Genomic DNA, 15,508 nt, shown 5'->3' on the forward strand with positions numbered 1-15,508 from the left:
CTTTTCCCCCATGCTGGATCTGAGCCTGTTGCCCATAAGGCCGCAGAGCTTTTGCTGTCGCCCATGAAGATGGTTTTCCAAGCGACCCTGCCCGAGGCGGCTCCCCATAGCCTGGACAAGTTTCTCGTGCCCCACTGGTCGCACAAGTGTCCTTGGAGGGGTGGACGCAGGTGGAGAGTGCTTCTCATGACCAGCAAAGAAAACAGAGGGGTCCCCGCATTCCTGGCAGCGCCGCCGGAGGGAGAGTCCTTGCCAGCAGTAGCCTTATAAAGGCTCCCTGACCAGAGGGCTCCAGTGGGCAGTGGCTTTTACCCCTTCATCCCAGAAGGGGCCAGAAAAATGGCCCTGGTCCTGTGGGTCTTTGGGCTGCTGGGTTCAGCCAGCTCAGCGTGGGCCAACATCTTCGGTGAGTTCTGAGCCCGAGGCCATGGGGAGGAGTGCCGGGGAGGGAGGGCTCAGGCACGGGTTTCCTAAGTCTGCTGGGCTCTGTCCTAGGCCTTTGAACATTGTGACCTCATTTTATCCCCACAATGCTTGGAGGTCAGTTTTTTTTTTTTCCTTTTCGGAAGAAGAGACAGAGGTTCAGAGGGGTGAACTGAATTGCCTGAGGTCACAGAACTAGTGGTTGGCGGAGCTGAGATGGGAAACCGGATCTTCCTAATTCAATTCTAGTCACTCTACCCACTCCTTCCCCCCAACAACTGCCCTTTTAGCAAACCTTGGACACTGACATTGGTTTTTTATCTCCTTATCTACCCCAAGGCCTGGGTCAGCCACGTGAGGGATTTGAGAGGTAGCCAGCAGTGGCAGAAAAATAAATTTACTTGTGGAGTAAAGGGATCTAGGTTCTAGCCCTGGCTCAGCCCCTTAGAAACCCTGTGACTTTGGGCAAAGTTCAAACCCTGGTTTCCTCATTGGAAAAGCAAGAAACGGTTGCGATTTCTGAGTAAGACTGTGCATATTACGCACATTCTGAATGGAAAATAAGACCCACATGAGTTACTAATGAATTGCTATTCCAGCTCTGCGTCAGAGAGAGGCTTTGTCTGCACGGAGAACCTTGATAAATGCAAAACCACTTCCCGAACCTGGGGAACCTAACCCAGCAGCCTGGGGGAATGTGGAGTCGGAGGGTTTGCTTCAAATCCCTCACTTCCCAGCTCTGTATCCCTCGGCAAGTGATTTCCCTGCCTGAGTCTTAGTGCTACGTGGCTAGAATGGAGGTCTCACCTCTCAGAGTAGTTCTGAGGATGAACTATGCTAATGTACACACTTGGAAAAGTGGGCATAGGTGCAGAACTGCAAGTTGCAATGTAATAGCTAAAGATGACGAGGCTGGGAAGACAAAACAAACAACCAAACAGCATCTGTGCTTCAGGAGCGCCATCCCTGTGATGGAAAAAACCCAGTCCACCTTCTTCGCTGACGAACTGCTTCCCTTCTTGCAGAATACCAGGTGGACATGCAGCCCCTCCGTCCGTGCGAATTGCAGCGGGAAAGGGCTTTTCTGAAGCGAGAAGACTATGTTCCCCAGTGCTCTGAAGATGGCAGTTTCCAGTAAGGCTTATTCCAGAGCTGTGGGGGCTCAGGGTCCTCAGCCCTTAAAGACTGTCTCATTCCTTCCCCTGCGTCCTCACTATGCGCGTCTGTCTCCTTGGGTACACGATGTGGGGGTCACTGTTATTTAGAAGGTGCCACTGTCATTTGGAGGGTGCTGCCTCTCGATCCCTGAGGCTAATGAACACTGCAATGAGCAACTGATACATCTGGGAGGGAGCCCCTCACCCCCAGGTTCTTCCTAGTCTGGACCAGAGATAGCACTTCTTTCCCTACCAAAGCTTTGACCATAACTCCTTTTAAAAAGGGAGTGGGGTGAGCAAATGAGTTATACTTTGGGCATCCCCTCCTCCTAGCATCCTCTGAAAAAGTCACAGGGGGAAGGAAGTGGAGGTGGCTGACTTTCAGGTCGGTGGTTGCCTCCGCCCAGTCCAGTCCCCCTGTCTGGGCCACCCTGCAGCCCCCTCCTGGATAGACAAGCCCCCTCTAAAGGGATTTTCCAGCCACCCTAACACAAACTTGGGTCCTGGGGCGTCCTCTGTGCAGAGTAGGGTGATAACTAAACAATGCCCCTGTGGAATAGACAATCCTTGTGATGTGCATGCAGTTTACACGTCCCACGTGGTCTCAGGGGAACGCCCTGTATTAACAAGAGATGTGATTCCCTGGCTGACAACAGTGCTCTGGGAAACGTTGCTTTCCGAACCTACACCATCCTATCTGCACAATTCAGGTGCCTCACAAAAGCCTTACATCCTCCCAAGGGCGAAGAGATACTTCCAGCTCAGCCCCAGGGGCTCTCTGGGAATTACGGCGTGGCAAGGAAGGAGTTAAGGGGATCTTGCACCTTTGCCAGCCTTATTTATGTACCTCTCTACTAATTAAAAAAGGTTGGCAGTTCAAATCCACCAGCCACTCCTTGGAAACCCTATGGGGCAGTTCGACTCTGCCCTACAGGGTCGCTGTGAGTTGGAATCCACTCGACAGCAACGGGTTTAATTTTTTTTTTTTTTTCCTGCACCTGTGTGGTTCCAGCCACTTGCAGTTTCAGACTTGCCCCATTCCTCCTCAGGGGGCTTTGTAAATGCTGCTCTCTTTACCTGGAGCATCTTTTTCCTTCTTTTCAATCCCTCTTCTTCCCCCCGCCATCCCCCACCCCCCAGGATAACTCCTGATCATTCCGAGGGTTCCATTTAACCATCATCCTCCATGCTGGTCTGACCCCACCCGAGTGCTCCCTGTGAAACTAAAGCCCGGGTCTCCCCGGGGCCCTGAGCTCCTGAGGTCTTCCATCACCCCTTGCGCATGGGTGAGAGCACGGCCTCTCCCCTCCACAGGCTCCTAAACACAGGGGCACTCGCACATCCACCAGCCCTGGCGCACCAAGGCGGGAGAAGGGTGTTTTCCTCTCCTAAATCGCCACCCCAACCCACGGGGATCTCTCCTGTCTAACTGAAGTGAATCAAAGCTCGAAGGAGCGGACAGACGACGACTCAGGTTGGACTCAGCTTGTGGCTGGGGAGCAGCTAACAGTGTCCCACCTGGTATGTCTTCCGCCCTTAGGGCTGTTCAGTGCAGGAAGGACGGCCGGGCCTGTTGGTGCGTGGATGCCGACGGCAGGGAGGTGCCGGGCAGCAGGCAGCCTGGGCGGCTGGTGTCTTGTAAGTGTGGACCGGGATAATGGGGTGTGGGAGGCATGGAGGGTATTACGATGGGATAGGAGGGACCTTGCAAGGCAAGGCCATTTCCTGGGAGGAGCACTGGGCTAGGAGCTTGTAACCTGGCAAATTTCCCCTCTGGGCGGCTCCTCCTCTTTGAGGGAGAACCTTCCCTGCACGCAGGGCCCTGATTCCCGCAGGACCACTGTGACATCAAACAAGACAAACAATCCCTTTGTTCAGCAAAGAGCTGTTGAGTGCTTCCAGGGGCCAGGCACTGTGCTTGGTGCTGAGAAAAAGCCCCACTGTCCCAGAAACTAGCAAGCAGCCCTGTGAACGTGGTGTTTTCTTACCTGTGGCCGGAGGTGACTTGGGTGATAACTGTCCAGTTAAAACAGTATTCCCTTGAGTAGGCACAGTGGTTAGGATCTTGGCTGCTAACTTAAAGGTTGGCAGTTGGAATCCACCAGCTACTCCTTGGAAAGCTTATGGGGCAGTTCTACTCTTTCCTATAGGGTCACTATGAGTTGGAATTGGCTCAACAGCAATGTGTTTTGAGTAGTCAAAGAAACACAGCTCCCATTTAAAGCATGTCACAGTCAGTCCTGAAACAAAGGTCAGTTTAAGCTGATCACCTTATAATGGCGATATTGGACCTAAAAACAAAACTATTGTTTAATGGCTAAAAGCTGTGGCCTGGACCCTGAGCCAGATCTATGCGACCATCATGGCTGGCCTGGGGCCGGGCTGGCTCCTAACGCTCTCCAGATGAATGAACTCAGCACGTCACACACCCTCTCTCAACTACAGTCCCTCATCTGTATCATGAGGGTCAGATCTGCCTCCTGGGGTTATTGGGAGGGTTTAAGCACATGTAGAAGACCACTCATATAGGGCTGCTATGAGTAGGAATCAACTCAAAGGCAATGGGTAGAAGACCAGGGTTCCTGGGTGGCACAAATGGCTTTTGATCAGCTGCCAGTTGAAAGGTTGGTTGCTCGGACCCACCTAGCAGTGCCATGGAAGAAAGGCCTGGTGATCTGTTTCCATAAAGTTTACAGCCAAGAAAACCCTATGGAGCTGAGTTCTACTCTGTAACACATGGGCTTGCCATGAGTTGGAATTGACTCAATGGCAATGGGTTTGGTGTTTTTTTCTTTTTTCTTTTTGGGTGAGTCACAAATCCTCAGACACCCAGCAGGAGGCAGTTTTATTTCAACTTTATAGATAAGGAAAGTGAGGCCCAGAGCGTTACAGGGTTTCACCCTGTGCGTACAACCATGTGGAGAAACTCCGATCCACACAACCCCAGCGCACCCCTACGCCTGAGCTCCATCCACGTCTCTCCTCTGCACGGCCATGGCTCGGGATGCCCGGTTGATGAGGCAGCACTTCTGAGAGGTGCCTGCTCTGACTCCATCCACATGGGAGCTGGAAGGAAGCTGGATGGTTTGCACGCTAGCCCCCGCCCTCTGCAGCTCCCTGTGGGGACCCCGGCGGGCCATTTCTCTCAGCTGTGTTCCTCTAGGGAGGGATCCTGAGTTCTCCAGGCACTGAGACCCCTTGAAGTTTCCCTCTAAGTCTTCTCCTTGCACCCTAGGTCAGTCATTTTGTCAGCTGCAGAAGCAGCAAATCTTGGTGAGCGGCTACCTTAACAGCACAGCCACATCCTACCTGCCCCAGTGTCAAGATTCGGGGGGTTACGCGCCCGTCCAGTGTGACGTGTGGCAGCTGCAGTGCTGGTGTGTGGATGCCGAGGGCATGGAGGTGTACGGCACCCGCCAGCGAGGCAGGCCAACACGCTGTAAGTGTCGCTGAGCTCCACGCCCCGAGGGGAAGGGAGGTGTGCAGATCTCAACCCCAAAAGCTGGAGCTTCCAGGCCTCCCTGACGAAAGGCAGAGCACCTGTCCCTCAATAGAGAAAACGAAAGCTTTTTTAAAAATAATTTTATTGTGGTAAAATATATTTAATTTTTTTTTTTTTTGCCATTTTAACCTCTGTAAATGTACAATTTGGTGGCATTAATTATATTTACCATGTTGTGCTACCATCCCCACTACCTATTTCCAAAAGGTTTTCATCACCCGAAACAGAAACTCAGCGCGCCTTCAGCAGTAACTCCCCATGCCCCCTCCCTCTGCCCTTGGTAACCACTAATAAATGGTTTCTCTATGCATTTGCTTATCCTAGATATTTCATATAAGTGGAAACATACAATATTTGTCCCCTTGTGTCTGACTTATTTCACTCAGTATAAAGTTTTCAAAGTTCATATATCAGAATTTCATTTCTGAATAATATTCCATTGGATGAATATAACACAATTTGTTTATCCATTCATCTGTTGTCGGACACTTGGGCTGTTCCCACCATTTGGCCATTGTGAATAATGTTGCAATGAGCCAATGTTCAAATGTATCTGTTTGAGTCCCTGATTTCAAGTCTCTTGGCTATATACCTAGGAATGGAATTGCTGGGTCATATGGTAGTTCTGTATCTTGGAAGAAGTATAGCTAGTACAGCCAGAATGCTCCTTAGAAGCAAGGATAGCGAGACTTCGTCTCATGTATTTTGGAGATGTTATAGAAGGGACCAGTCCCTGGAGAAGGACATCATGCCTGGTAAAGTAGAGGGTCAGCGAAAAAGAGGAAGACCCTCAACAAGATGGATTGACCCAGTGGCTGCAACAATGGGCTCAGGCATAAAAACGATTGTGAGGATGGCGCAGGACGGGGCAGTGTTTTGTTCTGTTGTACATGGGGTCGCTATGAGTCGGAAGTAACTTGACGGTACCTAACAACATACCAACGTGGTAGTTCTATATTTAACTTTTTGAAGAACTGCCAAATTGTTTGAAAATGAAAGTGTTTTGAATGGTTTTATTACTTCTTATATTTCCATACGGTAGATAATCAGTACTCATTAGCTGATCGTTAGAAGGGTAAGTAGGATTTCAGCGGGCGTTTGCAAGCTTCCCGCTGCAGACTCAGTCACCATGTGAGTCTTTACCTGTCACAGATGTAGTATGTGTATATGCACCTTGATTGTAGAATAGGCACCCACTCCGACATAAGAATTCAGGACTTTCTCCTCGAAAATGTTTAGGTCCAAGGAGCTGTGAGATAAGAAACCGCCGCATTCTCCATGGGGTGGGGGACAAGTCGCCCCCGCAGTGTACTGCAGAGGGAGAGTTCATGCCCGTCCAATGCAAGTTTGTCAACACCACAGACATGATGATTTTCGATCTGATCCAGAGCTACAACAGGTAAGCGGAGCCGGCCAGCCTCTGGGGTTTGCCCACTGCTGGGCCCTCTGTCCTTCGTGTCTCCTGCCAAAGCCCCTGCTCACAAGGGGCGCTGGGGGCTTCAACGTGTGAGACACATGGCCTCTGAAGAAGCAGAAGACCCTTACTCTCCTATGCCGCTGATGGGCATCTGAAGTGCTATAGCACCTTTAACAGAGCAACTGGCAACTGCTATTAAAATTAAACACCTATGTCCACCTGACCCAGCCATCCCAGCCATTAAAGCAGCAGACAGAGAAGACATATGTCCCAGCACGTCTACTCTGTTCTTGTTCATTGTAGCAAAAAACTGGGAACCAAGTGACTGATCTTCACAAGGTGGATGGCTGAATAAATAAGTATCCACCATGAATATTTATACAGCCATTAAAAGAGTGCATTAGAGGTAGAGCAGTTGACTTGGAGAGAATTCCACAATATATTTTGGTAATACGGTACAAAACACAAGCTACAGATAAGATGATACGATTCTATTTTTTATAAATGAACAAGCAAACCAGATCCATTATATATGCACGTATGGCTCATCTGTACTAGTCACGGCACTCAGTTGTTCCTCTGTAGACACAAACAGAATCAGATTGTCATATGTACGTATATAAAGGATGCATGGGTTACCTTGGCTAGCACGGCCTATGGAGAAGCAGGAGCAGGGGAGGAGGGGAATAAGCAGAAAAGAAGTCCCTGGGTAGTGCAAATGGTTAATGCGCTCAGCTGCTAACCAGGGGTTGGAGGTTCGAGTGCACTCAGAGATGCCTTGGAAGAAAGGCTTGGCAATCTGCTTTTGAAAAATCAAGCATTGAAAACCTTATGGAGTACAGGTCTACTCTGACACATGTGGGGGTTGGTATGAGTTGGAGTTGACTCGACAGGAACTGGTTGCTTATAAAAAGTGTGGATAGAATCGTATATATATATATATATATATTTTCAAATGACAGAGATTTATTCATTGAATCAAAAAGAGTCCAAGCAATATTTGACTATAAGACACATGTAGAGCAGACTTTTATTTGTGGAAATATGGTAGACTAGATATATTAAATAATACATCTGGGGCAAACAACCACAAAAGTTGGGTGAAATAGAAAAGCAAATTATTGAATATGTTGCCCAGCTGTCAACAATGGAAAGAATTTACAGAAAAGTGGACATTCTGGAAGGAGAATCATATTTATCTATTTCATAAATTATGTACACTTATAAGTAATTGAAAAGATTGAAATCATAAATATAAAAAAGGGAGATGCATTATAGCACTCAGCCAAATAACCAGGTAGTTTCTAGTTAGTCAAATGGCTAACCTGACTGTTTTAAAGAACACACCCAGACCTGAGCTATAACTGAAAGGTTCTGAGTAAAAATGAAGACTGATGTGAGTTCTCTGGGATAACCTGAGCCTTTGGGTGGCTGACTTCCAAAACAGCCAGTGTCTTTTCCTCAGTGAGAAAGGAAATTCTCCTGGGTGGTGTCGGGAGGGGGTCATAGACTAGCAGCCTATGAGCCGAAACTGTCCCATGGACCTGCTTGGTTTAAACTGCATCATTTTTTAAAACCTGGGATATTTGATGAAGTTGAACACTACGGAATTTCCGTTTTTGTAGGCCAAAAATAGTTGAACATCAGCGATTTCATATGTTCAACCTAATACACAAAATCCTGACTTCCTGAGAACAGGGGGCGGTGCGGGTGGGCTGTGTACCTTCTCCACGGCATCAGGAGGGGGGCTTCAGCAGCCTCTGCCCTTTCTGGACCGAGCATACGTCCCCTCCATGTCCAGTTCCCAGCGTGTCCTATTGCCATCCTCCTGCCCGCTCCCCCGTTTGTCTTACCTGCCTGGCCCTGTAGCATTTGTCTCTGCAGCCCTCATTCTGATGCTGCCATGCTTGGCATGGTGACCTGAGTGACTTACTCACCCTCTCTGAGCCTCAGTCTCCCCATCTGTAAAATGGAGGACAACTCCCTGCTGGGCAGATCATGGTGAAGAGCTGATGAGACCTCATCTATAAAACATTGAGAAAATGGAAAATTGTGATCCAGTAATGTAGGCAACTTTCACATATCTCCCAATTTCAGAGAACTTCGGTTAGATTTTTCTCCCCAGGTCTAGAGAATGGCCTGACTATGGGCCCACAGGAATTTCCAAATAACCTAGTGTGCATAGACTAAACTGATCTCAGTTCAAGTTCAACTGAGTGCTTACTATCTATGGGGAATTTTAGATCTTTCTACCTATTTCAGGAGCCTGGTGGTGCAGAGGTTAAGACACTTAACTGCACACCGAAAGATCGGCGGTTTGAACCCACCATCAGCTCCAGGGGAGAAAGATGTGGCAGTCTGGTTCCATAGAGATTTACAGCCTTGGAAACCCTATGGGGTCGCTGTGAGTCTGAATCAACTCAACAGCATAGGGTTTGTTTGGGTTTTTGGTTTTACCTACTTCGGTATTTACAAAAGTAACTTGATAATTATGGTTTCCATTATACAATGAGGAATCTGAAATACAGAGAGGTTAAGGAACTCACCCTAGGCAGTGTAACTAGGGTGGTTTGGTAAAATAGAGGGTCAGCAAAAATGAGGGAAACTTTCGGTGAGATGGACAGAGCTAGAGTGGGCGCTAGTGGGTGCTAGAGGTCTCTGGCTCCTTTTACTATCCCACACTACCTCAGATCTCAGGTCCCCTCCAGTCACAGCACAGAGCTTGCACACAATAGGCCTACAAGCAACGCTCACTGACTGGGTGAATGCACGCAGGAACTGCCTGGTGGCTGCCATGTAGAGGAACAATTACAGCTACTTCCACCAGGGGGCAGTGGAGTTAAACGCAAAGGTCCTGGACTACGCATCCGTTGTTTAAAACCAACAAAAAAATTTCATCCCGAAATGGGATCCTTTCTTTTTTTTTGCAAGTAAGAATGTCTCAGAGCAAATTCTGGTTTAGGAAGGGCATGGGAAGGGTCAGGTGGTTGTTACTGGAAGCCTAGCCATAGTCAGGCATTTTCTGATACACAGACCTGGGCAGCCCCAGACCCAGGGACTCCACTGGGAGCCACGGAGGCTGAGGCGGCCATGTGCAGTCTACACTTGTCTCTCAGTAGCAGCACATAGGACCGCCAGATAAAACACGCAACGCCCAGTAACATTTGAATGTAATAAACGGTGAAGACTTTTTAGTAAAAGTGTGTCCCCAGTATTGCATCAGTCATTTGTAAACCTGAGGGCGGTTTAGAGTGCACCGTAATAACCCTCAGAATTGTATTTTGAAAAGAGTGGATTCGTTGTTGTTAGCTGCTGTCCAGTTGGCTCCCACTCATGGTTACCTTGTGTATAACACAATACGATATTGCCCCATCCTGTGTCTTCATGATAGTTGGTATGTTTGAGCCCGTTGTTGTGGCTATTGGGTCAATCCATCTCACTGAGGGTTTCCCTCATTTCCCTTCTACCAAACATGGGGTCCTTTCCTAGTGACTGGTCTTTTCCTATGATGTGTCCAAAGTAAGCGGGTTGAAGTCTCTCCATCCCACTTCTAAGGAGCATTCTGGTTGCATTTCTTCTAAGACTTCTTTGTGTGTTCTTCTGGTAGCCCATGATATATTCAGGATTCTTTGCCAACCCCTGGGGTTGGCAAGAGAGTGGCTAGGAGTGGAGAAAGAGCAGAATGGGTGCCGGGAGGTGACTGTTAGTAAGCGGTCACGGCACTAGTCCCCGGTGAGATGTGATGTTGGCTGGGAGTAGACTAGGTGACGGAGAGGACAGTGGAGGGATGGGCAGGGCTGGAGAAATATTTAGGAGGCAGAATCTACAGAACTTGGTGAAGGAATAGATATGGAGTGTGAGGGAGAGGAAGCGTCAAAGATGACTCCTAGGCTTGGTTTCTAGGGGGATGGTACACGATGAGTTTGGAAAGGAAAGAGCATACATTTGGTTTTGGAATACTGACTCTGAGGGAATTGTTTTTGGAAATTCAAGCAGGGAAGCGGAGCAAGCAGTTGACTTCCTTCCATGGGGCCACAGGGAGGCTGGAAGCCTATAGGCAGCTCATTTGCCAACCTGCTGTGGGTTCCTAATGTGCTGGGTGATGCTTTGCACTTGAACGTTGCTATAGTGTTTGCCCGTTTGAAATAGGTCCTTTTGTCTCTTGAAGAAGGTCACTGCTAACTACACCTATTTTGCTGGTGACTTTAAAAGGCCATGTCTTGATGGAGAGTGAGCTTCCCTAGTTCTCCTAACTAGATAATACATAAAGGTCTCAAGAGCAGGGCTGTCTGAGGGCTCTATTTAAGTGGTAAGCTCATCATCCAGTCAGCTGTTGTCATTGACAGAAAATGTGGTCCTTGACCTCTGGTTTTGGCTGGGTGATCTTACACCGATCACATCGCCGCTCTGAATCCCAGTTCTCCCGTTTGTGGGATGGAGACTTTTAAAAGGTTGTGAGTGTTAGATACATTACAGAGGGTGCTTGATATAGTGTATGATTGTTCAATAAATGTTACCTGCTATTATTTTTATTATTAATAACTAATAGCACTAATCATATGTGGCTAGGCCAGGATTGGAATTCTGTCTCCTTCAGGCCTTTAGCTCTTCTCATTACAAACAGAATTGGCAAGGAGGGATTAAAGATGACAGTGTGGGGGGTCTGCTCCAGAGATGAGCGGAGGACAGCCCTAGAGTCCAGATGGCAGTAGCTGGCCTTAGAGTAGTCTTCCTGGGAGGATGGGAGGACCCCTCCCTCCAGCTGAAGCCAGGTGAAATCCAAGATGCAGGAAGGGGGGATATTGAGAGTCAGGTCCATGCAGAAAGCACTAGTAAGCCCAAGTACTAGAGAGTTTATAAGACTGGAAACCCAGAGATAGGACTCTGGCCATGAGGTAGTGGGATGAAGAAGGATCAGAAATGACTCAGGATACAGTTCTTCGGCAGGACAGCTTCTCAGCCGTGCCCGAAGGCAGGCATCTCTCTGCACCTCAGCCCCTTGGCCCCTCAGCCCCTCAGCCCCTTGGCCCCGCGGCCCCTCAGCCCCTCAGCCCCTCAGTCCCTGTTTGGACAAGTGTTACAAACTCTTTAGCTCCACCAAGTGCCCAGAGGCACCCCATCCACCAGCGAGCCTCCTCCCTGAAGGTGCTCAGCTCTCTTGCTCCATGTGTCGGCTCCCCTACTGTAGCTTCCTTGCTCTGTGGCTGGGAAGCCCACCTTGCTCCGTGGGTCAGGAAGCCCACTGCACTGTCTTTTGCTGGTCTTCTGGTTCTCCTGCCATTTCTCTGCCACTGCTTCTTGCCATCTAGCACTATCTCCGGTGTTAGAGCTCTCTCTGTCTCCTGGGTCTAGGAGGTTCTCGGTGCAGGGACCATGGGTCCAAAGGAAGCTCTCCATTCCTGACTCTTCTTGGTGGTAGTGAGGCCCCCCTTTCCGCTTCTGGGATGGCTCATTTTAAGCCTAGCAGGATAGCAAAACTGACCAATCCCCTCATTAGGGTTCCATATACCTTATTTGCATGGCCCCACCCCCACAAGAGAGCCAGGTACCTTATTTGCATTATTAGCAAGCTGTCCAAGCTCTTTATTTGCATAACCCACCCAGTCATTTGGTGGGAGAAAAGCCCTATAAAAGCCATCCATTGCACCGCACGCTATTAGCAGCAACTAGGTGAAGTGAATTTTTAGTTTCTATTATAGAACTCACTTGCTGTAACATTTTTTTAATTTAACACACGTACACCCAATAATAGACCAAGACTTGCAAAAAACCCCACTTAGTCCTAATCCTATGGTGTTTTCATAGCTTTGTCTTGCATATTCATTCCATTCAAATTAAGCAATACTTACTACACGGCCCTGCTCAGGCTCTGGAGTTATTAGGGGTATTGCCTTCAGAGACGGGCTCATTTACATAGTAGCCATTGCAGTACGTGTTCATGCCATTTCGTATTATATAAATGTTACGCATATTCTTTTTTGGCCAGAGTTTTATAAGTATTACATTAAAGAGGCTTTACTACAATTTTCTTTTTAATATTCCCGTCATTGACACTAAGGTTGTTTTCAGTATTTTACTAGAAGAGACTGTACGACAACAGGCCTGTTTGTGCAGTTCTCTGCTGCTTCTGCTGACTTACTGTTTGGGGCTGTATCTCCGGACAAAGGTGGAAATACATTCTGCTTGGAACTCACGGAGCAGCTGTATAGAGCACGAAAACAAATTTCTCCGTGGTGTATACCGATGAAAAATTTCTCTCTGCTTCTTGCGTCACCGCAAGTGGGAAGAACTCCTCACTACAGCTTTATGTCCCCTTAGCTTCCTATTACTTCCAAGATGGGGAGCCCAGCCAATTAGCTCCTATAGCAATTGCCACGTCAGCCAGGATGAGACATACTTTCCCTCAGTGTATGGAAAGGAAGGCATAGTCCTTATCTGTGAAGTTGTAGAGAATGTGTGCTTTTTCAGCTGTGGAACTGTGAAGTGTCCTTCTGTCCTAAGGATTTCCTAGGGTAGAATCTGGCTTCCTTTCAAGCTCTTGAAAAGTTTTACAGGGCCTTGAAGTCATTTGATCTCCCCAAATGAGATCATATACGATGTACCATATGTTTGTAAAGCAAACTTGGCCTTTAGTCTCTAGAGTTATGTTCTAGTAAAGGAGCCAGTTAGTAGGGAGTTTATTATTGTCTGTTTCAGCCTGATCCTGAGACACACACATGGGCATAAATTGTTCACATACCCCAGGTGAGGGAAACAGCTAATTAGGAGGTGGCAGCTAAGCACAGCCTTATTTTTATAAGGACCAGCCTAGCTCTGGCCAGCTAAAACCAATTTAGAAAAGAAATTCATTTACTGTAGGAAGCATAGAGCAAATGGAATGAGACACAAAAGCAGACATTCCTCTCCCCAGATGGGGACTTGGCTGCATTTATTTATTTCTACAGGAAGAGCTGTGGCAACTTGCCTGTGGTGAAGCGGTGACCATAATCGAATTCTCTCTTAGGTTTCCAGACGCATTCATGACCTTCAGGACCTTTCAGAGCAGGTTCCCCAAGGTGTCTGGGTATTGTCACTGTGCCGATAGTCAAGGGCGGGAACTGGCTGAGACGGGTAAGTGCAGCTGAGGTCATCTGGGCGGGAGTGGGGTTCACTGGGAGTGAAAGTCTCAATCTCACTACCCCTAAAGCAGAACTAGCGATGTCAGCCTGCTCCCTGTCAGGCTCCCATGTCAGACATGGCCTTAGCAAGCTTCCATCTGTGAAACTTTGAAGGCAATTGCTGCCAGCCCATATGGTGCCTTTGTGCACTGGGGAAAATGGCTCCCCTTTCTGGGCAGATGCAGCTCTGAGCTAGGTTGCATAGCTTGGTGAGTGGAGCACAGGATGGATTTCAACCTCCTCTCACTCTCTCATGGAAACCCTGATGGCATAGTGGTTAAGAGCTACAGCTTCTAACCAAAAGGTCAGCAGTTTGAGTCCACCAGGTGCTCCTTGGAAACCCTATGGGGCAGTTCTACTCTGTCCTACAGAGCTGAGTCGGAATCGACTTGACGGCAATGGGTTTTGGCTTTGGTTTTTGATTTCACCCTCTCAGAAGTGCTCCTTTGAGCTGTGAACAACCTGCCCAGTCGTACCAAGCAGCCCTGACTTTGGAAACAATTGAAGTATTAAGACACGCTGCACAATGATGCCGGTGACAGCTCTGTCCCTTGTACTAGCTTTTTGCCTAGCAAAGTCAGGACTTCCTTTTCAGAATGAACCCACCCCTTGAAACACCTGCTGTGTTTGCTCAGGTTTGGAGCTGTTACTGGATGAGATTTACGACACCATTTTTGCGGGTCTGGACCTTGCTTCCACCTTCTCTGAAACCACCCTGTACCGGATATTGCAGAGACGGTTCCTAGCCGTCCAATTAGTCATCTCTGGCAGATTCCGATGTAAGTAGGAAGCCGATGGCAGATGTGCTTGTTTCTGCTAGAAGGAAACCACTTGGGTCTTAAAGTCACCACAGCCTCTGTGGCTGTCCCAACGAAAGCAAAGGGATTTTGAAGAATGTTAACAGCAAACAGCAACACATGCTGTAAACTCATCAAGCGTTGTTTACTCACTGTCTTCTTGACTGCCTGGATTTATCGTAGGCCCCACAAAATGTGAAGTGGAGCAGTTTACAGCAACCAGCTTTGGCCACCCCTATGTTCCGACCTGCAGCCGAAATGGGGACTACCAGCCAGTGCAGTGCCAGAGAGAAGGGCCATGCTGGTGTGTGGACGCCCGAGGAAAGGAGATCCAAGGGACGCGGCAGCAAGGGGGGCTGCCATCTTGTGGTGGGTTCCTCTCAAGCACTTCCTCTTGGGTCTTGTCAGGTCATGTTACCTTAACTGTTTCTCCAGACCAACTTCTCCAGAACTCCTAACCCATTAACTCAACTGCCCCCTGAGTGTGTACCACAGGCCTTCAGCTCAACATGATTGAACCCCAGTTGATCATCATTCACTTCCAACATGTTTCTCGTCCTGTGTCAGACATAGTTGCCTCTTCAGGAGCTCAGAATACTGCAGGGAGGTGAAGAAAAAGAAAAGAGAATGGAAGTTTGCAGCTATGAGAAAAGGGGGTACAGGCAAGTAAAGCAAGGAGGGGTTCATTCTATCCTACAGCCTGTGTGAGGAAGAGGCATTTAGGAAGGCTTCATGGAAGAGCGGACACTAGACCAGAGCCATCTAAAATAAGATGTTTGTTGAAGGAGGAAGGTAAGAAAAAATGTTCCCTCTAGAGCAGGACAAACAAATTATAAAGACAAATTATACTCGTCGGTGTGTTAATGGTCACTCTGATCTGCAACAAGGATAGGAAAGGAAAAAAAAGTTGCTGGAGTATGATCAGGATTGTGCTGTGGAAATTATGACTGAGGGGAAAGGTAGGAGTGAGACAATGAGATCTTGCATATCATAACAAAGGCTTGGGGGCTTCATCCTGGAGATCAGGCGTGGATGTTGAGAGGTTAAGCAGGAGA

The 15,508-nt window shown here is 48.2% G+C and overlaps 1 protein-coding gene across 1 annotated transcript in view; it reads left to right on the top strand.

Moving 5' to 3' along the window:
- Positions 1-339: 339 nt before the first annotated feature.
- Positions 340-15,508, top strand: part of TG (thyroglobulin) — a 238,068-nt gene continuing 222,899 nt past the window's right edge. Inside the window, exons 1-8 of the mRNA XM_004373014.2 lie at positions 340-406; positions 1,449-1,557; positions 3,121-3,218; positions 4,816-5,019; positions 6,322-6,481; positions 13,503-13,609; positions 14,292-14,435; positions 14,637-14,822. Coding sequence (XP_004373071.1) covers positions 340-406; positions 1,449-1,557; positions 3,121-3,218; positions 4,816-5,019; positions 6,322-6,481; positions 13,503-13,609; positions 14,292-14,435; positions 14,637-14,822 — 1,075 coding nt within the window. The remainder of the gene's footprint in view (positions 407-1,448; positions 1,558-3,120; positions 3,219-4,815; positions 5,020-6,321; positions 6,482-13,502; positions 13,610-14,291; positions 14,436-14,636; positions 14,823-15,508) is intronic.

Source organism: Trichechus manatus, unplaced genomic scaffold (genome assembly GCF_000243295.1).
Source record: "Trichechus manatus latirostris isolate Lorelei unplaced genomic scaffold, TriManLat1.0 scaffold00022, whole genome shotgun sequence".
In the NCBI taxonomy this organism is placed as follows: Eukaryota; Metazoa; Chordata; class Mammalia; order Sirenia; family Trichechidae; genus Trichechus; species Trichechus manatus.